General features: G+C 37.6%; 1 protein-coding gene across 3 annotated transcripts; it reads right to left on the bottom strand.

Moving 5' to 3' along the window:
* Window positions 1-328: 328 nt before the first annotated feature.
* LOC134649945 (neurotrophin 1) lies at window positions 329-23,392 on the bottom strand. 3 transcript variants are annotated; one of them, XM_063504742.1, is made up of 9 exons: window positions 22,821-23,392; window positions 7,843-8,196; window positions 7,049-7,217; window positions 5,967-6,156; window positions 3,694-3,843; window positions 2,546-2,716; window positions 2,037-2,160; window positions 1,677-1,926; window positions 329-1,547 (listed from the first exon to the last, which is right to left on the bottom strand). In XM_063504742.1, the coding sequence occupies exons 1-9, from the start codon at window positions 23,289-23,291 to the stop codon at window positions 865-867; spliced, it is 2,562 nt and encodes an 853-aa protein (XP_063360812.1). In that variant the 5' UTR covers window positions 23,292-23,392; the 3' UTR covers window positions 329-864. The 3 variants fall into 3 exon arrangements, with proteins under 3 accessions (XP_063360812.1, XP_063360811.1, XP_063360813.1); XM_063504741.1 differs by having other exon boundaries at window positions 329-1,926; XM_063504743.1 differs by lacking the exon at window positions 7,843-8,196 and having other exon boundaries at window positions 329-1,926.
* Between the last annotated feature and the right edge of the window lie 275 nt (window positions 23,393-23,667).

The raw sequence follows: 23,667 nt of genomic DNA, 5'->3' as shown, positions 1-23,667 counted from the left end.
CAAATACGAGAGTTCTTGCCCTGAGACGGTCATCCTAGCAAATAGCAATACATTTTATATTCTACTAGCGACCCGCCCCGTCTTCGCACGGGTTAACAAATAATACATTAAACCTTCCTCTTGTACTCTTTCTTGTATCACTCTATCTTTTAAAAATAACCGCATCAAAATCAGTTACGTAGTTTTAAAGATCTAAGCATACATAGGGACTGACAAACAGCGGGAAGCGACTTTATTTTATACCATCTTCACCACATTGACCTCATTGTTATTTTTTCACAGAAACATTTCATGCAGAAAAATAATGACGAAACACAGTGGCGTGAATAAAATATACATTTAGAAGATACACATTTATTGTCTGGCAAGTCTTTTGAGTCTTACATTTAGCTTACTTAACTAAAGGTGAGTTACAACTGGAGTATCATTAAAGCAACTAGAAATAATTTAAATAAATACCTACTAATCAATAATTTACATTGCGATTCGATTTGGCATCGTTTGTTCACGTTATAAATATATAAATATTGCCTCTTCCACTTAAAATAAAACTTTGTTAAATATAAAACATATTACTAAAGTTCCGATTATTATCATGTCTTAATACATCCATAATTAATTGTAAAATCTTTACAGGCCTTAATAAGTTAGTACTAATATCATGTTGAGTATTTTAATTGTATTGACAAAACTCTTTTTGTTGCATTTCTTCTTAAATTGCAATTGTATTTATTAGCTTAAAAATAGAAAATTTCCTAAGTTAACAGTACTGAGAACGAAAAACATACATACTTACAATACTGTCTATATATAAACATTTATAACTAAATATAACGGCAACTCTGATTATTAATATTTTTATTGTTATTTATGTTTCTTTCTTTCTACTAGATTAGTGTTTTGTGAACTTCTTGGCGGTGGGTGATTCATAGGTTTCCATTCAGACTCTGACGACGGAACGTACGCTGCTACCACGTCTTCCCTATCAATGGAGTCATTTTCTTCTTTTTCCTCTTCTCCAAAGAAATCTATTATAGGATGGTAATTATAATTTACTCTTTTTCCATTCGAAACATTGTCTTTTACAGATTTAGTTTGCTCCCGTTGATTAAAGCTGGGCGTCTTTTCACTTGTAGTAGCATGAAGTTTTGGAGCAATAGTAGGATGTACTTGTCTAGGTGGGATATGTTTCTGGTTAGTATTGGTTGCCTCTTCATCAATTTCTTCGTTGAAATCTTCCATAGATTCCAAGTTGCTTCCCGTAAACGATTCTACCGCCGACGTTCCTGAAGACGATAAGTCATCTGGAGCACCGGATATCTTCTTCCTGATTGGTCGACGACTCGGCCTTCCTGCTCCTCTCTTGAATTGGGGCGTACTTTTGAATTTATTCGGAATGTCATTTGAGAATGAAAACGAAGTCGGTGCGGACGGAGTCGGAGGTTCAAGATAGCTCGGTAACGTGACGGGGTCAAATGTGCTTACAGGATTTCTCGATATTGGAGGGCGTTTCACGTTTCTAATGGAAGTGGCCTGGTTGAAGGAATCTGGGAAATAAGTGTTACCGTAAGAATCAGTGGGGCTAGAGGGGAGTACAACAGGTATTACTGGTATTGCAGGCAAAGGTAAGTTACTGTTATCATCATCGTTAAGCTTAGCATTAGAGAAAGACGTACCGGTTATTAGGTTGTGGTTATCAGAGAATGGTGCGAAGGACTCTAGAGGCTTGTTAAAGGTGAACGGTGGGTTTTTGGATACGGTGGGTCTTTGGACGCTCGGTTGTACATTTTCGAAGGCGTGGTTGCCTTGTTCTGAGGACAGTTCCTCTACTGGCATGTTCTCTGCTGAGGATTCATGGATCCTGTGGCCTAGTGGTGGGAATGATACGCTGTAGCCTTCAATGTGGCAGGAGCAGCATGTTGGCACCTAGAAATAAGAAGATTTAAAATGAATATGTTATAAATGAATCACGAGAATCCATTAGTCATTTATAATTTACTTTTGTTATTATTGGGCAATTAAATATCAGTTTTTACCTTGAATATGTCCATGTGTAATCCGTTCTGCTGGTCCCATGTCAAGAGTCTGTGATAGTTGTATACTTGAACGCATTTTGATTTAAAGTTGTCCGTTAAATATGTACACGATTCCTTGGGTTTTCTGAAATGAAAGTAGGGGAACATAAATTATAAATATTAATAGATTGTCATCAAAGGTTACATTCAAAATTCGTTCGGCAATTTTTTCATCAATGTAGGTATTGTAAAACGGGCTTATGTCACGGTGCTAAGTAAGATACATGAAGCCAGCTTAAACTTCGGAGTGTTTCTATTGGTTGTATCTTCCACTGAAGCAGAATATACTTACAAGCACTTCTCCAGCTGTAGAGTCTGCGTATGCTCCCCAATATTAACGATATATTTCCAATGGCCTGAAGTAGCTTAGGTAATTCACACTAATTGCTGCAGCCACACGTGTCACATGAAGCCAGCTTCTAGAAGTGTTTCTATTGGATGTATCTTCCACTGAAGCAGAATATACTTACAAGCACTTTTCCAGCCGTAGCGTCTGCGTATGCTCGCCAGTGTTGACGATGTATTTCCACTGGCCTGAAGTTGCCCGCGCTCGTTGTGGTCGAGCGTACTTCACAGTGCTGGGACACATGAAGCCCGCCTCACCCGCGCTTGCGAAGTCCCTGTTGGCTGTGTCGCCTCGTCTGAAGCAGAGAAAATGTCGAGTTGGTATATTGTTTTACGCATCTTACGCTTAGATGACTCTACCATAAAGGATCACGTTAGACCGGGCCGTGTCCGGGCCGCAGCTTCCGGAGCTTCGTTGTCTATGGAAAGCATCACGTGATCACCTGTCATTGTCATAAAAAAGTAAGCGCAGGAAGCTCCGGCCCGGACATGGCCCGGTCTATCGTGGATCATCCTTAAAAGTACTATACTGTCACAACATTATTGAACATTTTGAAATAATTACACTACTTTATATAAATTACCTTTACCTTTTGGCTCTAATGTCGAATGTTATTTTTCCCGTTTTATTTTGATTTTTGTACAATAAAGTGTTTTACTACTACTAAATTATAAACTGAAATAGATGTTATATACTAAAGAAAAAGTTACATATAAAGCTCTCTATAGTTCGTTTTTTTAGCATTAGAAAGAAGGTAAGCGATCTTGACCTGTTTTTTAATTGAAAAACGCTTTTTAAAAATCAGTAACTATTACTTACGAAAGCAGAAGAATATAAATCATCGTATTAGATTCATAATTGTTACATATTTGCCGTGACTTATTTTTAAAACGTGTTTTTCAATTAAAAGACACATCAAGATTGTTTACCTTTTTTCTAATGCTAAAAAAAAAACGAACTATAGTGGTGGAGACCGAATTCGAATCGGCGTCTTCTGCCATTGCGGAATTGTGGAATGCCCCTGATGGCTCCTCTACACGATGGGCCAACGCCGGCCACTCCAAGGGACGCAGCCATGCGGTAGAATGAGAGAGCAATATCACTTGCTCCCTCTAACGCATAAATGCGTCCCTTGGAGTGGCCGGCGTTGGCCCATCGTGTAGAGGAGCCATGAAGATGGATGATGGGCCATTCTTCTCGAGGTCGGGAGCGCGAATCACGCCCGAGGAAGTGATTTCATTTGTCACTTCAGTTTAAAACATCCTGAATTACCTATTAGAGACCAGATAGTGGTCCGCCGTGTATTGGGCCTCCTGAGCGGCCGTGACGCCGTCCAGGGCGCCTTCCCCGGGGTCCCTGAAGTCCGCCAGGAGAGCCCCTGCTGCCGCCTTGTTACGCCGGATGGATTGAATGATTGCGTCTCTGGAAATATTTGTAAGTATTTTTGATGAACTTGTGCACTATGCTTTTGTTCTGTTAAGTTATGTTAAGAATGAGACAGAGTATTTATTATAACTATACTCGATTGTTCAACCCATGGTATAGGTATAACTTTAAAGATACAATAAGTTGTACCTGATCGGCCGAGTCACGGTCTATTGATTCAAAATTATTTTAAGATCCGAAAGCAATAGTTTGTAGATAAACATAGATATACACTTTCGCCGCGGCAATTAGTTAATATCGCAATTAAGAAGGTATCGGACTGAATCGACTGCCACATTGAACAAAATAAAAGTTTATAAGAAAAAAACTTGTTACATATTTCCTAAATGAAATTTGTGACTAAAATAAGCCAGTCATTCCTTTCTATTCTACATCCAGTACAATATTGAAGGCTGAGACTTCTTAACATTCTTACAAGTTTTTTGTTATGGATTTTTAGGGTTCCGTACACAAAGGGTAAAAACGGGACCCTATTACTAAGACTCCGCTGTCCGTCCGTCCGTCTGTCACCAGGCTGTATCTCACGAACCGTGATAGCTAGACAGTTGAAATGTTCACAGATGATGTATTTCTGTTGCCGCTATAACAACAAATACTAAAAACAGAATAAAATAAAGATTTAAGTGGGGCTCCCATACAACAAACGTGATTTTTGACTGAAGTTAAGCAACGTAGGCGGGGTCAGTACTTGGATGGGTGACCGTTTTTTTGCTTGTTTTGCTCTATTTTTTGTTGATGGTGCGGAACCCTCCGTGCGTGAGTCCGACTCGCACTTGGCCGGTTTTTTATATAGCTCGAACACCATTACAGAGAAATACATTTCTTTACACAAGATTTCATTGTAAAAGAAAGATACGGGTATTATAAGTACATAATGTCCGTTTTTGAACCTAAAATCCATGACATGAGGTTTTATTTAACTTATAAATTTCACGTGTATATTTGACCGGTAGGTACTGACTAGTTGAGGCAAAAAACACTATCTTACTCAGATAACCTCAACCACTTTCACACTCTATATAACGTGATTTACTCTTTGCTCCATAAAAAAATCAAGAACAGTTAGTTGTTTAAACAAATAGTTCTACTTTCAACCTTAATAGGTAGTTTATAGAATAGTTATTACAATGATTTGCTGTTTTTTGAATATAATGTCTTTAGCTTACAACTTTCTTACGCAATTTGACCATCATTTTGCTGAGAAGACCGATTTAACGTTAATAAAAATCGCTATAGTGGATCCTAGGCGTACCGAATTTTAAAATTGATGTTAAATAATCATTTCAAATTGTGATCTTGTTCGTTACTGCAGGTACTCTACTGTCAATAAGTTAATAACGTTTTCCTACTTTCAATAAGTAAATAGGTAAGATAGAAAGTGTCTTCTTGTCTGGCCACAATAAAAAGGCACAAAAACGATTCATTGACAGTCCATTAACCATTTTTCATAATTATTTTTGGTAATTGCTATGGCCATTTTATGGAAAACTGTACACATAACTTTTTCTTTAAGTTAGAAAATGGTGTTATTACTTACGAACTTTTCTAATCCTGATAGGAGAAGTGTCCCAAAATTCTCAATCCGGCTGCATCCCGTTACCATCATATCTACTTATGTTATTATTTTTCTTGATTAGAAAATAAATTTAACAAAACTAGTCACATACATAGAATGTTCAGAGTGTATGCAGATTTCCTCGCTGGCCCTAACCGTCGTGATGGTAGACTCGGCAACTGGACATTCCTTTTTAATCCATTGATTAAAAAGGAATGGTAAGGCATTGGTAATCCTACGAGTGTGATGATGTGATACAGGCTGTTGGTGAACAGTTCACATTTGGCTTTCTCGTTCACATTGGATATTACTTCTTATTCCAATACATACGTGGGGTAATTTTCAGAGTATAGACACAGAGGGTAATATGAAACAGTTCACACTTGGCCTGTTCGCTCGGTGTGATCACACGCAGTTTCCTCGCTGGCCCTATGGAATTTGCTAACTATGTAAACAAAATTCATATTTTTTGACAGTTTCAACATGGCGGTTTGTTTACATAGTTAGCAAGTTCTATAGAATGACACTTTAATCAAATACATACGTGGGGTAATCCTCAGAGTGTAGGCAAAGTGTGTTCGTGAACAGTTCACATGTAGCTTGCTCGCTCGGTGTAATCACTGGTAGTTTTCTTGCTGGGACTGGTCGTCTCCGGACCGGGCTCATCGTAGACTCGGCGGTGGCACGCCGTGCAGGTGGCTTAGGCGGAAACGTGCCTCGGCGGATGAGGTTGCCTAAAAAAACAGATTATGGCTGGTTGATGAATGAAGTAACTAAATTCTAACAATAATTGATACATTTTATAGTTCCTGTTTTTATATGTAACATCATAAGCATTCGTGTTATAAAACTTATGTCATTATTTAAAACAGCGTTCATTCGGCCTTATTAAAACTAGTTTCGGAATAGTAATCTGAATTCAAAGCATTGCATTAAACTTAAGTATTTACGGCAAATTTATTCGCAAACCGTCAAAAAATTCCAATACTTTCGTTTAAAAAGTCGTTAATAATCATTATCATGCATGAGATTTTGATAATTTGAACCATTATACACATTTGTAGTTAATCGCAGTCGATCTACAATACCGGATTTTCATATTACTATGCATATATAACACGTTGAATAATAGCATACAGGCTTGTGGAGGTCTCATGCATCTTTTGATTCACCACATTTAGGTATACCAAACAGTTTTTTGTATGCCTACAAATTAAAATATATTTTCAATGTAAGTACACACTTATTTATACAACAGCAAATAAAAATAAAACTTTTAACCAAAGTTAAAACTATTTAAAAAAGAAATTTACAAAAATATTGTCTCTACCCCGTTACCCTCTACTAGAAAGAGGCAATCCATTTTTTTGTCATTACAGTTGGCAAATCATTTACAATCTTTAGTTAGTTTGTTATAACTCAATGTCTCATATAAATTGTTTTCAATAGGCTCTCCAGCGTTATAATGGTGCGAGCGTTATGGGCACATTTGCACTAACAGTAAGGAGCGGCTTTTATGACAAATAATAAGTACCTATGTTGCTTTAGGTACTGTTACTTTTATTTTGATCTGATAATTATATTCCATTTATATATTTACTATAAATTCTTGTTGAAGATTCTTACCTTTCCTATCAATAAACCTATTCAATGCCCTTAGCTTCTCAGCCACAGGCAGGTCCTGCGCAAGAGTCTGGTTCGTCGCGTCGGCCATCAGGTCCATGGTGCTGTTCTCTGTCGCATTCTTGTTCCTGACTGTGGACGGGGCTTCTGTTGTTGTGGTTCTTGTTGTGTTCTGGAATTCGAGAGGAAGAAAGATCAGGCTGGAAGCAAGTGTTTTCTTTATTTGTGTGGCATTTTGTCAATGGCTTGAACATTCTAATTCTGCATCCATTGTTTAAGACGTTGAACCTGCAGACTTGTTTATCCTTGATAACGATGTAAAGGGCCACTCTACACTAACGTCTCCAAAGCACCGGCGTTAATCAACTCTATGGGTGCTGCACGACGCAACCAGATGCAACGTTGGCGATGTCATTTTCCATAGAGCTAACTAGACGCCGACGCATGAGAGATGCTAGCGTGGAGTAACCCTAATACGATACGATGGTTAAAGCAAGTGATAGGATTGGATGTATGAATGATAGAAATAAAGATGAACTGTATATTACTAGATTTATTGTAAAATGGTAAGATGTGAGAGTCAGTAGACTGGTATGGATGTGAAATGAAGAAAAGGAATCTACGTCTACGGTAGGTACAATTAACTAAGAACAAGATGCATCGGGGAAATAGGAAGTTTAATATCTAGGCAAGTAGTATGAAGAAACAATGGCAAAAATGATGAGTAAATATAATTCACTTGCAAATAAACATTTGAATTTTGAATTAATTTTGAAAGAGTGAAATGCAAAACTTACAGCAGTATCCTCTTTCTTCTTAACTTCATTGCTTTTGTTACTTTTAGTGTCTGTATCTGTTTTGTTTACTGTTTTAGGACTGTATCTCCTTTGAGGTATTCTACGGTATCGTGTTTCTGGTGCTTTTGTGGTTGAGTATTCGAATGGTTCGTCGTCTAGGAGTGTATCTGTGTCTTCAGTGTCTTCAGTGAATGAGCGTCTGAGGAGTTGAGCCTGTGGCAGGGTGAGGGGTTCTCTGACTTCCCTGGGTTCTTTTCCTGAGCGGACAGCCTTGCGGATGAGGTTGGCCATGTCGAGGAGAATGGGGAGCATGAGGTCGGAGGTCGCGTTGGCGTTGCCGAACATTGATCTCACCTGGAATGTGCAGTTGGTAAATTAGTTTGAGTTATGCAAAGACTAATTGGCGTTGTTCGTAAACGTGCTACAAGCCAAGTAGCTACTCGTATTAATCACTTGTATTAATCTGTCATTTTGACTAATGTATTTGTAAGAAAGGAATAAAACATAAAATAACTTGAGGCTTGCAAGATTTCATGAATAACAATTATTGCATAAAGGATGACTCACTCTAGACCGGGCCGTGCCCGGGCCGAGGCCTCTGACATGTCATTTTCTATGACGGCTGATCGGTGATCACGTGGTGCTTTCCATAGAAAACGAAGCGTCGGAAGCTCCGGGCCGGCCCCGGCCCGGTCTAGCGTCATCCTTAAGATGTGTAAATGCTAGTATTTAGTACATCGCCATCTATTGTAGCCGACAAACTAGGGGCGTGATTTTATCTTGTACTACTTAATGCTAGCTGGGTCGAAGACATTTAGTACCTAACCGAACGTATAGTACCTTACCTACGCACTGGATTCATATGTAGACAGCCTATCGTCATACTAAATACATAGGCCAGAAAAAATATTGCTTGCTGCAAACATTAACCGTGTATGTTATGTGTAAAATATAATGATGTAATGCTGCCTGCTGCTGTGATAATTACTATAATTATCTAATTTATAGAACAAATACCCCATTCTTACTTAATAACCTTAATTAATATTATTTTAAAAACAAATCTCTAGAACTTTATCTATGTAGTCACGGCCGTGAGAATTCCTCAGAAATACCAAAAATGTAGGACAATTGTGTTTTGTGCATTCGAAATTTGACCTTTTTGCTAATAAAATAAGAACGTTGGTAAACGCAAAAAAAACTAATTATAGTTTTTCAATGAACCCGATTCTAAGGTAAGGTAAGGTCAGTTTTAAAGATTGTCTTTTAAGTCTCATATAAAAACATATTGTACCGTATTGTTTCAATGACATTGTTGACTTGCATAGTTAATTAAGATATTTAGTTGAAACTGAATGGTTCAAGTTTTTTTAAATTGCAGCATTTGCATCTGCGTTTGCAGTTTTCTTACCAGCGTTACCTCTTGTCTGAGAATGACACATTTTTGCAATGTTTACGGAACTATTTTAGGCACCTACCTAGGTGCCTTTTTAGGGAAAGTCCTGCACCATGACATTTTGATATACAGTTGCGTCATTACTATGTTTTAAAGAACAACTTTTAGTACACAAAACGGTTAAGTTTTAGTAGGTACCTATGGTTATTCATTTATTATCAACCGGGCTAGCACATGATTGGCGCGACAGTATCTCGCGACGAGATAGACTACCCGTCCCTCTTTTATTAACATAGTTAGAAAAAGTCGGGTAGTCTATCTCGCCGCGAGATACTCTCGCGCCAATCATGTGCTAGGAGTGCAGGGATCATTAATAACTCCCAATTAGCACCCATAAACTCTATTTTTTTGGTGGCGTGAATAGTTTCGGGTAGGTATGTTCGTTAACATGCACAATAAAGTAATAACAACATTAATAATAATAATAACCATTAACATTTATTTAACGTGTACTCTTTAAGTGTGTTATAACAAATACCATCATAACAAACACTAAAACTACAGCATCATATCTTAAAGATAAAGATATTGTAAACCCTAAAAACGACTTCAAATATTACGAGTAAGTACCGATCAGAAGTTAAGTATCGTAACATTCCATAAAAGAAACATCTTTCCACTCAAATAGCCAATCTTCTCCCGTAGAGATGGTAAACACCATAACAGCATTCAAAAAACCGATCACTCTAATCCGTTTACTATAACCAGAAGCTGCATTGAAGCTTTAACAAGCTTAACTTAATTTTATATTACTCGCAGTGCATCACGCAAACTTATATTAGTACAAGCGAGCTGCAGAGAGTAATGCCAAGTCAAGATCAGGTAGTAAAGCGTCGAATGCTGCTAAGATTATGAATGGTTGATCAGTGATATAACAGCCATCGCCCATAAACAGGCGAAAGCGCTCACGTAATGCGAAAGCAACAGTACCTTCGATTTTTTAAATTCCGATACGGTATTCCGAGAATTTTCAAAATATTTCTTCGTCATCATCCATCTATTTATCTGCCTTTTCCTATTATCTGGGGTCGGCTCTCCTTAATGCTGTTTCTCTACACAGGACGAATTTTTGCTGTTTGGCCGTCAATATTTGTGTTTTTCAGGTCATTTTGGACCGTTGTCAACCGAGATTTTTCAAAATAATAAGTATATGACGATCGAAATTATACAAAGCAACGCTAAATTAATTTGCAATAGAAAAGCAATTAAAAGTGCTTTGGTTACATTTACAATGGCGGCTGAATTTTGCGATGGCAGTGTTAAATTGTATTATAAAAATCCTAAAATAGGTAAACAACTACTATACTATAATAGACAACTTGTAGAAGCCTCTAAGTAGTCTCACTAGTAACAGACAGCAACAAGATACATCCGTTTTGGTCTATTTCATGCAGCCGTATCAACTGCAGAATGCAATCTAGATGTATTAATTACTAGAAAGCAGATTTTTACAGTTAGACAAGGAAACAGTCAAGTCCATATGGTGTAAAAATCAATTTGGAAACTGAAGTTGAGATCAGGGATCGGAACCGGTTTTTTGCAAAAACATCGAAATAACCATATTTTTCGAATTATTTTATACTCGACATGTAGGGCTCAGTTATGTGTTTAAGTAACGACTTCGTATTATTAGATTGCCCAATTAGAAATGAAGTAATTAGCAAAGAACGAAAAAATACCGTTTCAGTTCCCATACAAAAAATACCGGTATCCGATCCCTGGTTGAGATAAGAGAAATGTTGAGACGATAAAAGACAATAATGAAAACTAAAGAAATAAGAAATAAAATTACCAAGATGGAAATAGTAAGAAATATCTATGATATGAGGACGTTATTAAAATGATGTATTTCATAAGACATCAGTGTTAGTAATCAGAATTTAATTTATAAAGAGGAAAACGGTTTGTATAATCCGCTGATAGGCTACAATTTCAAACATACTGTTACTAACATAGTAGGTGTGCTAAGTAGCTCTAGAATAGGGTACGTACGTATACAAGGAAAGTGGTATATTAGGTGGGCGAATAAATAAATAAGTATGCATGTAAAATAGTTCCTCATTTCGAAATATATAATTTAGCTATTCGTTTGTTTATAATCACTTTTAGGTAACAATATGCGTGTCTACATCGGAAATAGAATCGCGTGTGTCGTAGAGGAAACACAAATGTGGGTAATTATAATTTTTGCATGCGTGGCCGTTGAATGGCTAATTTGGCTAATTTGTGGTTGGTTTTGTATTGGTGTTTACCTACTTCCGAGGCTCGTAATGACGTATAAAGTGCATTCTTTGTGAGCTAATGGGCCAGTTGGTCAAAAATGCTGCCTTACTTTTTTCATCATCTTTCTACAGTTGACCCGGCTTTTTGAAACGGCTCATGGGAGCTTGGGGTCCGCTTGTTAGTTTCTATGATAGCGGCTGCCATATGATCTTCCAACTAGGCCGAAACATTGTGAGTAAACCCTACATACCCTGCGAAATTAATAATTGCGAAGAAATGAAAATGTGTATGTGAAGACTCTAGCACAAAGGTATAGGTTGTACCTATAGACATCTGAACGAACGTCGTAATGGTTAAAATAACTTTTCGTACTTTATCCTTATACGTATGTTAAAAGCATAGAAAACCGTTTGAAAGCCTTAGAAAATTTTACCCTAATTGTTAACTTCTGTAATGTCCACAAAAAAGACGCCAGTTTTCCCGAAGGTTTTTACCCAAATAGCCTGATGATGATTTGCTTAATTTGCTGAAATCTATCTAAACATTCATTCGGTTAAATTCGGTAGCTAACTTTTCTTAGATCGCGGTTCCGATGCATTGTTCTAATTCTAAGTAGCCCGCTTCCACTCGAACGAGGCCGGTTTTTGCGACGCCGCGTTTCACGCGCGTACTTAATGGACTCACTGAGTCATTCCGTAAACATTAATGGTGCTGGCGTGTGCCGCTTGATTTTTGGTTAACAAGATAGCTAGGAGGTAGGCTGGTAGTAATTATTTAAACAAACAAATAAATATTATTGTCACCTGAGCGGTTGAACCACCCGCATATTTCTTTTTATAATAAAGGAGACAAAAAAGCAGATGATAAGCCTGATGGTAAGCGATTACCGCCGCCCAAGATGGGAATACACTCTTTTCTTGAAGGTTTGAAGGTCGTGTTTCTGGAGTAATCACAGGTTGATGACTGCCAGCAATCTAAGTGGTGAAGATGGAATTGGTCATTATTGTCTAAACTTTATTAATAATCATATTTTGGAATAAGTATAATGGAATGAGTTAGACCAAGAAAAGTGTGTAACGATTTTGATACCATACACAGTGCAAGTGGTATTTGTACGTCATAATTTAAACGTTGACATATAATATTTAAAACATTCGCGTTTTAAATACATATTAACATATATAGACGGGTCTATCGCGAAATCAAGAATCACCCCAGGAATTTTAATAGGGAGGATGGAATCAACTTATCGCCAAGTGATACCTACAGAAGTTAAAGTCAAGGGATCTATCTTCGGATGTGTGCGTGGATATTGTGAGTGTTGCGTGTCGGACTATTGACCATAATTAACATTATGTGTAGTGGGTGGTTTGACAATGTGATGTCTACCCCAAGCTTTTTCATACACTTGCGTCGGGTAGTTGCACAAATCTCTGTTTTGACATTTTGCTGGGACATCAGTTAGCCGCGACCACGACCAGTGAAACCTGTGTCAAAACGTTGGTAAAGGTAATAAAATAAATTTCGCGATAGGGCCCCGTCTATTAATGTGAGTTAAACGTTGACGTTTAAAACACCACTTGAACTGCGTGTGCTATAATAATCGTTGCAGACTCATCTTGGTCTAACTCTAAACCTGTCGGATTATTCGATTACTGTATAAACTAATCAGACGTTCACAATTCGGGCCATGGGAATATGAAAGTAAGGCCAAAGAAGCCTGAATCCTAAATACACCGTGCTCCAATTTAGGATATTCTTGCGTAAATGTCACGGTATGTGCACTGTCCAATTTCGAAAGGGAATGTCCAAAAGGTAAGATAGTAGATTAAAGATCTAACTAGCGAATGTACAAGCAGCAATAGTCTTAACTGTCTATCGGAGGACCTTATTTGCCTTTTGTAATAAGGTTTACGAACTGTGAGTTAACAGATTGGGCGATCGTACAAGCTCAACCCTGGCGCTAGGCCGGGAAAACGCTATAGGTTGAAGAAGAAGAAGAAGATCAGTGGCAAGCAATCACACGGCCCGCCTGCAACTCCAGAGGTGTTACATGCGCGTTGCCGACCGTAGGTACACTCCTGTTTTGAAGAACCCCATACTGTAGACCCTTAGGAAAACCTGAAAACCTGAGCTCCCGCTGACATATTTTATGTATATAAAATTAGCCTCAAAAAATAGATTTATATAATTATTATAGTATTATTTATATCCTATTTAGCTACATTACGTAGCACTAGGAAAGTAGGCATAAAAACTTAGCGTGGTCCTACTCTATAAATGTACCCTGGGCTGTGCCCTGGGATTTCAAATTCAAATTATTTACATACCCGATTTAATTGACTTACATAATTATCGAATCACTAATAACCGCTGATTGTAGACCATTTGTAGCAGGGATGTTGCGAACATCCGCATCCGCATCCGCAAACGCGGAACATCCGCATTATTTTCAACATCCGCATCTGCATCCGCATCCGCATAAAATCGATGCGGAGCTTATGCGGATGCGGATGTCGAACAAGTTGGTACAGGAACGTCTTAGCGGCGGCGTAAGTGCTAGGTAATTTCGTCATTACCTATAACGAAATCGTCTAGATCCAGAAAAGTCGGCGTAGTTACTGTTTATTAAATATAACGCACCTATATTCTTGCTCAAATACTAAACGTTTCGTTTTTTTTAAATAAAAGAATACTAAAAATGTAATATTTGACGTTTTCTAAGTACCTAATCTTGACATCCGCATCCGCATCCGCATCCGCGGATGTGAGCCTTTAAATATCCGCATCCGCATCCGCATCCGCGGATGTCAAAAAATCTGCATCCGCAACATCCCTGATTTGTAGACATTAGATAAAATTAAGTCGTTGATCGAGCCATAAGATTATGCATGAATAGAATGATCGGACAATTATCAGGTAGACATTAATATGGATGGAGAGAGGAATAGCTGGCACCCGATCGAGTATGTCGACAACTGTGTCCGATTTCAAAGGCAAAGTAGGAAATGTTGAAGGAACGATTTATTAGGATAGCCTTTAATGTGGCTACTCGGCCGCATAGTAAAGCTTTATATGGGCAAAGATGGAATAGCCCGAGTAGCAGATATAAAAACAAAACGGGGAATAATCAAGCGGGCGTTTAATAATATTTGCCCCCTGCCCACTTCCATGTAACGTGCATTGCACTCGGTATTATGCACAAGCACTCACATCCTGCTCTCAATTATAGGTTCCTTGAAGTACTTCAACGCCGGGAGCATGTTCAGAACGCATCCTATGTGACGTCACGGACGGCCGATTTCCTCCGAAATTCGAAGATCGGCAACGATCGGATGCGTATATAACGTCCGCCGCCAGCAGCCAACGGCAATCTTCCAAAATCTATTGAACGACAAACTGTACTTGTAGTTGTACTGTATTAATTTAATTTTTAAAATAAATCTTTGTACACACGTTAAAATAATAAGTCTTCATTGAAGATCCACTTAGGCATACCTGCACCACTAGAAAGGAGCCTAGGCCTCAACATTTGGATTTACTAGCATTACGTAGGTACATTGTTTCTCTTTTTTGTCCCAAAACGAATATTTTTGATATAAGGGCAAAATTTTAATTTGTTAGTTTTCTTTGTCGGAACTCGTAAAACTTTTGGTGCATATATAGGGTTCCCTGTCCTGGGAACAATGCCTCAGGCTAATTTAGGGCTAGATTAATGATTTTTTTTTATTATTTAATTTCTGTTCCCTATTCTGTATAATTTAAGCGCAATTCCACTGTAAGTATATCCGTAAAAATCTACCCCCGAGTTACGAAAACGTATGGAATCTTCGTAAAGTTGAGAGAAACCAACAAAAAAGCTGTATCATTATCCATTTAGGTTATTTTCGATCCCTCTTACTTTGTTACGGATTAAGCTAGAAGCCTGAAATTTCATATTCTTGCAAAAATTGCACTTGTTAAATTAAGTGTAACATTATTACACTAGTGTTTCCATGTTATTTAAGATAAATCTTAAGTGCTTAATAATATCTCCGGAACTAAACCATGTCAACTAGAAATTGCACATTTATGTTCAAATCGGAACTAAGCGGTCGTCGACGTCGCCGTTACATAACGAACACGGCAATTATAAAACGTTTAGTATGTGCTACATGTGCTACATGCTCACACACCATGGTCCATTAAACATATTAAACAATTTTGAGATAATATTAATGTATGTAAAAATATTAAATTTAGGTAGGTAAGCTTTTGTTCTGCATTTTGGTTTTGAATTTAGAGTATGTAGGCTTGGTAACATTTTTCGGTCATATCTCATAACCGTTATATATTCGGATATGACCAAAAAATTTAAAATGTAGGTACAATCAAGTAATCAAAAAATTACAAAAATTAGGGTATTTAAACTGTTAAAATATGACTGTATTGCCCTTATTGACCTAAGGCTACCACGAGCTTGCAAACCTGACACTGACATATTCGCTAACGTTTGCGTAACTAACTTACTCTTTACTTCGTTAAAAGAAAACACAATGCATTCAGATTCAACGCGTTTTTTACAACAGTCAATTTAATACCGCAATGTTTACTTTTTCACGCATTATTCAAGCTAAAATTATAGTACTGATGCGGACCGTCTGCCTCGCATGCATTCGATGTGCGCTTGGAATAATACCAGATATTGATCAGATCCAAAAGCACGAAGCATTTTTCTTCCATTACCTCACGAAAGCGAAAACTGGGTCTGATTTGCTTTAGATATGTACCCAAGCATGAAAATAGAATCACACGAAGTTTTTCCGCGTCATTATATCTTTGTTTCCCATAAATTTTTAAGTCATAATGTATTCTTTGTCATAATTATTATGATTAGTCATGAAACAGAAACCGTTAACTTTTCAGGATTTTCATAAGGTTATCCTATAGATAGGTTAGGTTAGGTTTGTTTTATGGCAATCCTGAAAACTGACGCGTTTCTGAATCAAATAAATTACGACTAACGAAAATGCGGGCAGACAATACATTATGACTAAAAACTTTATGGGAAACAATAGTTCCCCGAATATTCCGCTTTCCTGCTGTCTTCTCCACTTTGCCCGGTCTTCGGCATCCTCCGGTTAGAGATTGTACTCTTCCATGTCCGTTATCACTCTTATCACGATCACCGATCACCGATGTGGTATAAAAACATGTACCTACCTACCCCCTACCCACCTAAACATTGTAGATGCAACACTGCAACACAATTACATAATTTAATCAAAAAAACAGTTACAGGTTGTTACCGTTGTTGTATTGTAACGGATCTTAATTAGTTTTTTATGGATAATTTATTCACGGGTCTATCCATATCAATGGATTTCAAACAGACCCAGTTAACCAAAGAGACAACCCAGAATCGACCGATCTGGCGCTTAAGAACGAGGAAGGCCGACCCCAAATAATGGGAAGAGGCACGGAAAGAAGAAGACGGATTTATTATGCACGGGAAGTAAATAAAGATCACGTTAGTGTACGAGGGGCGTTCAATAAAAAGTGAGAATGAGTATGTTATGTACAACTTTTATTAAATGTTATTTTATTTTTCGACATAGTCACCTTTTAGCATAATACACTTAGTATATCTTTTTTCTAAACTTAATATTCCATTTCTAAAAAAGGTTTTATCTTGAGTACTTAAAAAATCTTGTACTGCAGCGACTACCGCGTCGTCGTCTTCAAATTTCTTGCCTCTTAGGTATTTCTTCAATCTCGGAAATAGGTAGAAATCACTAGGGGCGAGGTCTGGTGAATACGGAGGATGCTTAAGGATATCGAACCCAGCATCACGTATTGCAGCCATTGCAACGGCGGACTTGTGTGCCGGTGCATTGTCCTGATGGAACAACACAATTTTCGAGAGTTTACCTCGCCGTTTTTCACGGATCTCATTGCGCAATGTTGCTATTTGTTTGGCATATAAAGAGCCCGTAATAGTGGCTCCATGCTCGAGATACTCAATCACTACGACCCCTTTACCATCCCAAAAAACAGAGCCAGCCTTACCTTATCGGCAGATGGGCCCATCTTGAATTTCTTCGGAGTTGGAGATGATGGCCTTTTCCATGTCATAGACTGCAGTTTCGTTTCAGGGTCGTAATGATGGAGCCATGTTTCGTCCATTGTTATAAATCGCGCCAAAAAAAGTTCCCGGTCTTGCTGTATCAGGTCCAAAGCTTCTTGACAAATCTCGACTCTAGTTTGTTTTTGCGTGTCAGTAAGCATTCTGGGTACCCAACGCGCTAATACCTTTTTCATACCCAAGCGTTCATGTAAAATATTATGCACGCTCCCCGTTGAAATCTTTACATTTTCAGCAATAAAACGAACCGTGACACGACGATCCGCCAAAACTAAGTTTTCGACCTTTTTCACAATTTCTTCAGTTACTGCTGTAGTAGGGCGTCCGGAGCGGGGGTCATCCATGGTCGATGTTCTTCCACGTCTAAATTCGGCGCACCAACGTGCAACTGTCGAATACGGAGGAGCATTAGACCTTAAAGTGTCCCGTAAATCTAAATTGACTTGGTCCGTAGAAAAATTTTTCAAACACAAGTATTTAATAACGGCGCGCAGTTCAATTTTCTCCATTTTCGCTAACGTACTCAACAGCATCGCAAAGAAATCGCCGTATTTTTTTTTTAAAACAAAAAACAGTTAGTTTTTTTTTTCATGGCAATCAGCTAGGTAGATTAGCTTTACCGGCCAGTATTTACTTTCCTAATATTTAAAGAGTTTGCATCTCATTCTCATTATATATTGAACGCCCCTCGTAAGGCCTGAGTGGACGCTCGAAGCGGAGCGTTCGGCGGGGCGTGCAGCGTGGCGTCGGGCTCACAAGGGATTTGAGCAGCGTGCACTAAGGCCACTCCTATACGCTTGCATTTGTTTAACATGCACGCCGCACGCCCAACATGAGCGTCCACTCAGGCCTTACACTTAGACTAGTTTCAATGTTTGTTCTATATTTCGCTTTTCCGGTTACTTGTTTTGATATTTAGGATTGAATTTTACTCAAATCGCAATGTACTATAATCATTATATACTTATTTTTAGTCAATAACATTTCTTGTTTATGCATTTGCATTGTTAACTAAGGCAATTAAAAATATACTAAAGAAGTGATCCTTTTGTCATGCTGAAAACTTAATAATTTTATCAGTTTTAACTGGCAAAAGTAAAACTTATACCAATCTCGAACATAGAATAGAATAGAATAGAAGAGGTACAATACAGACAGACGCGGCGGGGGACTTTATTGTATAAGGTGTTAGTGATATACCCAATAAACCTACCATGAATGAATCAATATCACGAAAGCGTAAGTCAATAAATATCAAGCGTGAACTACACGATTTTTTTAATTTATTTCCTTGAAGATGTACAAACAAGTAAACTAATTAAATTAACCAAGCGAATCTGTGACGAGATCAAGTTTACCAGCATGGCGAGGCGAATCTTTAATGCATAGCGTTTTGTTAGTTTTACTTTTTATTTATTTATTTATTTATTTATATGAGCCTAGAGTGTCCCACTGCTGGGCAAAGGCCTCCCTCCTCCTTTTCCACGTATCCCGGTCTTGACCCGTCTCCCACCAGTTCCTGTCAAAGGCGTCAAGGTCATCCCGCCATCGCCGTCGAGGTTTGCCGCGACCCCGGGTTTGATGTGGGACCCAATTGGTTGTTATTTTAGCCCACAAATCATCCGGCATACGGCAAACGTGTCCCGCCCAGTCCCACTTTAATGTCTCTATTTTATTTTATTGGACAATAGGAAAAAAACTTAACACATATCGCAGGTATATGGTTTCCTGCCATATATCAAGTTAAAGCTAACTCGTAACAGTCTTAACCCATTATAGTTTTTACAAATCATTTTGCAATCAAATCAAATCAACGATACCAGTATGTACAGTCGACGTCAAAGAGATCTTTACGACTAACGTTACAAAAAATTATTTACACGACTTTATTGTCATAGCATTTAGGTCGTGTAAACATTTTTTTGTTACTTTGGCTGTAAATTTCTCTTTGACGTCGACTGTACATAAGAAAATAAACCACCACCAACGATGACCACGAACTTAAAGGGTCCGAAACGTCGGGATGTATTTTAAATTCATTATACGCGATATAATCCGTTTACACAGTTTTACTTAATGAGTATATAACTATCGCGGTGTGTACTTATAATGTACTTACGTATTATGCTTATTAGCAAAGAGAAATCTTAAGAAAACAAACGGTAGCAATGTAAGTTATACCGTTACACGCATACTTTCGGAAGTAATATCATATTTGTCACTCAAGTATGAAAGCATGTACTACATGTGGTTAATTTAAAAATATCACTTAAACTAAAAACTAGTTAACCCATTACCAACCTAAAGAGGTATAACATACAGTATATTTTTATAGAAGCGAAAAATGGCGTATGAGACGTTTAAATGTAGTTGTTGATATTAACAATGCTCTAGAGACCAAAAAAGTGCACTTATTTTGCGACACGACGGAGAGAATTGGCTCCCACGATTATATTTGCTTTTCTCGGATAATGTTGCAATTATCTATGTGAACGGGAAATTATTAAGAAAAAGGTGTTAGGACATCATGCGAGTTGAAGATATTGACAAACTTTGTGGCTTTAGTTCTACGTCCAAGTCAGTAAGATTAGTAAAACTGATGCAATACTTTTAAAGTAAAAAGTAAAAAGTGGTGCACGTATGTATTAAGCTACATATTTTTATATGGTATCCAACACATAGAGTCTATTATTATCTGAAGGTCTATTGAATAGAAGTTTTTTAGGAAATAATTAACTATTAAACACTGTTCAACTGTAAAATTTTAAAGCAAGACAAGCTTTTCACATGCCGCCTCTCTGTGGGCGCGTCGTGATGCATTTTCCATTTTTTTGTTTCACCTACAGATCTAAAGTGACATTCTATGGAACTTGCTAACTATGTAAACAAAAGTCACTAGTAAATTGACATTCAGAGACAATTTTAATATGGCGGTTAGTTTACATAGTTCGCAAGTTCCATAGAATGAAACTTTAGAACGCTATCACTTAAAGATAATTGAATCCTATCATGAGTCAGGCAACAAATTCAAAAAACATTTTTGAGGTGACGATTGATTTTGTAACGGATTGGTAAATAAAAAATGTTGCATTAAGGATAATAGATTAGATTAAATTAGATATATTTATTTCTTAAAGAAAAAGACACAGTATTTTACACAATAGGATAAAACAAAGGCTTTCATTAAAAGATCGTCAATTTAAAATTAAAAACATAAAGAAAAAAATAAAAGAATATAAAATTTACAAATAAAACAATGTCATAATAAAAAGAGATGTTAATGTATACATAGCTAGGGCCAACCTAGGTATTGTCGAATGTCAGGAAACAAGAACAAAAAACAAAATATTACAAAAAATACTCAGTTGTAAATAACTTTATCAGATTATTTAAATCAAAAATAAAATAAAAATATATTAAATGTCAACGATAAGATAGGTAGCGAAAAAAATAATAATAATTATATTAATGGAAATGTCAAAATTCATATCAAATTAAATTAAATTAAATACTGGTGGGTCGGTGGATAGACACATTGATTCTGAATTCAATACTTCCAATGACAACTTGACATCATTACGATTATTGTCGCGCTTTTGATCATCGACAAGTAATTTTGTAGGTATATTCTAGATCTGTGGTTTTACCTACTCATCTGCCATCGTATCTATTAATGTTAGACTTGGTTACGAATGCGAATGTTACGAATTTTATGCCACTAAAGGTGATACAGATGAAAGTTCAAACCAATTAAAGGTAACACGGTTTCACTTGTCAACCGGTATTGCTAATATTTGGCGACACGCAGTGCGTAGCTAATGGTGGTGACAGGTACTAACGCCGCGAATTATATTAGTTTCGCAAAATTTTACAATTAGAACCGAAACAAGAAACAAGTCAACCTTAGATGAATTAGTAATTAATTTAAAACTGGAGCATAGAATACTTACTCTATCACTACATAGTATAGAACAAAGTCGCTTCCCTGTCTGTCTGTCTGTATGCTTAGATCTTTAAAACTACGCAACGGATTTTGATGCGTTTTTTTTTAATAGATAGAGTGATTCAAGAGGAAGGTTTATGTATAATTTGTTAACCCGTGCGAAGCCGGGCGGGTCGCTAGTACTCTATATATTATTTATAAGGATTAAGGAGTCGAAAAAATGTATGGGATCCAATACATTCTAATACAACTCTTCTCTTTCCGCACAGACTACCAGTAACATGCCAATAACATTCAATTTAGAACTTACCATAAATACCATATATAAATACCTACTTGATAGGTGTTCTCACTAAAATAAAAATATTGTGATTTTTTTGTTATCAGATAATTATGTACCCTTATCCATTTTCAAACAAGAAAGCGCGAACGGACTCTAACATACATTTAAATCAAGATAAGGATCTGATCAGAATTACTCGTAACTAGCAAACTTGCAGTGAGTGAGCCTTCACGCATCGTCTCTTCCGTTACAATTCCGTTCTACAGTCAGTAGTAGAGGAAACACAAGCTATTTAATACAGTTCTTCTTATAAATAGGCCTAAGAAAGGCCCATCGTTTATTTAGACATGCACAGAACAGATACTCGTATACGAGTACCTATGTAGAAATTTAAACATAGAAGGTCAATTTTGTTTTTAAATCCTAATAGAGATGGGTTCTTTTTGGTTTTCTCATCCCCAAAAGTTAAGAATATCGTTAAAAAGTTTATAATTTAATACACGCTACATCGGGCCCTGTTTGATAAATGTAACTTTTGGGACCCAGAGAGATATACATTTTGATTTTTTGTGTCTACTCTAGTTACTTTTGGCATACATACCTATCGACCTAGTGAACCTCGTGTTAATAGCATGTTTTCACGATCCTGGTGTTGACTATCGAAGATCTTAAATATGAAAGGTTTGACGACTACTCTGGCCTGGTGGGTAGTGATTCTGCCTGTGAAGCCGCGGCCCTGGGTTCGAATCCCGGTAAGAGCATTTATTTGTGTGATGAGCACAGATATTTGTTCCTGAGTCTTGGGAGTTTTCTATATATTTGTATATTATATAGATCGTTCTCTGAGTACCCAGAACACCAACCTTCTTGAGCTCAAGACAGTAAGCTTACTGTGGTATTTAGTCAAACTGTGTAAGAATGTCCTATAATATTTATTTATTATTCTTACCTGTGACAGATTGAGCGGCTGCCGCCCCGGCGGCGTGCTGACCTGACTGGCCACCAGCGACGCCAGCGCCACCCGCTGGTTCCCCGACATCGCCCTGATGATGGGCAGGATCTGCGCGAACTTCCCCACATGGTCCTTCCTCTCCAGTGCCCGCAACACCGCATCCCTTATCATCCCTTCCTTAGCCCTCAACTTATGCGACGGCTTGTAATTTTTTAAATTCCTTTTCGTTGTTGTCTCTGCTTGCTCTTCTAATTCTTCATAAGAGTCTATGTTGTATTGTGGTCGGTGTGAATTGGTCACTCCATGCGGCTTAACTATCCTCACAGGAGGCTTGACCACTGTTTGATAATGTCTCGACTCCTGCGCTATCATAATCTCATCGTCATGCGCGAACTCAAAGTCTTGCAAATCATCATCAGCTACAACTAGGATCACTAAAACTAAAGCAGAAATAAATTTAAACGCCATTGTCACTCGATTAATCTCACTTCACTGCACATTATTTAAATTATGCAATAGAAATCTTTGCGCATATCGTACGCGCACCGCTTTCGTCCGCCGCGCGTCGAATGAGCACGCGCGCATGCGAGCATCTTCGCATATACCAGGTGTCAGATTATACCGGATCTGGTAACTTTCTCTCTTACCGGGTCACCTTTAGGTCACTAATCACTATTGATAAGTCATTGCGTTTATCAACGTGGTTACACTTAAAAGGTGTTGCATGACGATCCAACTTTTCTATAATGCATTTAGAAAAGTAAATCTCAATCTAAACTAGTCTTTATATGTATGAGTGTAAAGATGCTCAGTCTTTTTACCAACTTGGTATTTGCGACAATGT

This window comes from Cydia amplana, chromosome 8 (genome assembly GCF_948474715.1).
Source record: "Cydia amplana chromosome 8, ilCydAmpl1.1, whole genome shotgun sequence".
NCBI lineage: Eukaryota > Metazoa > Arthropoda > Insecta > Lepidoptera > Tortricidae > Cydia > Cydia amplana.
Note: the sequence above shows the minus strand (reverse complement) of the source record. Positions and strands in the feature narration are given on the sequence as shown.

Excerpts from the sequence above, each read along its gene's own strand:
- LOC134649945 (XM_063504741.1), bottom strand. The coding sequence starts at position 23,291 with ATGGCGTTTAAATTTATTTCTGCTTTAGTTTTAGTGATCCTAGTTGTA. Across the intron at positions 6,157-7,048 it reads TAGGTTTATTGATAGGAAAG|GCAACCTCATCCGCCGAGGC; the intron begins GTAAGAATCTTC and ends CTGTTTTTTTAG. Across the intron at positions 1,927-2,036 it reads TACACATGGACATATTCAAG|GTGCCAACATGCTGCTCCTG; the intron begins GTAAAAACTGAT and ends TCTTATTTCTAG.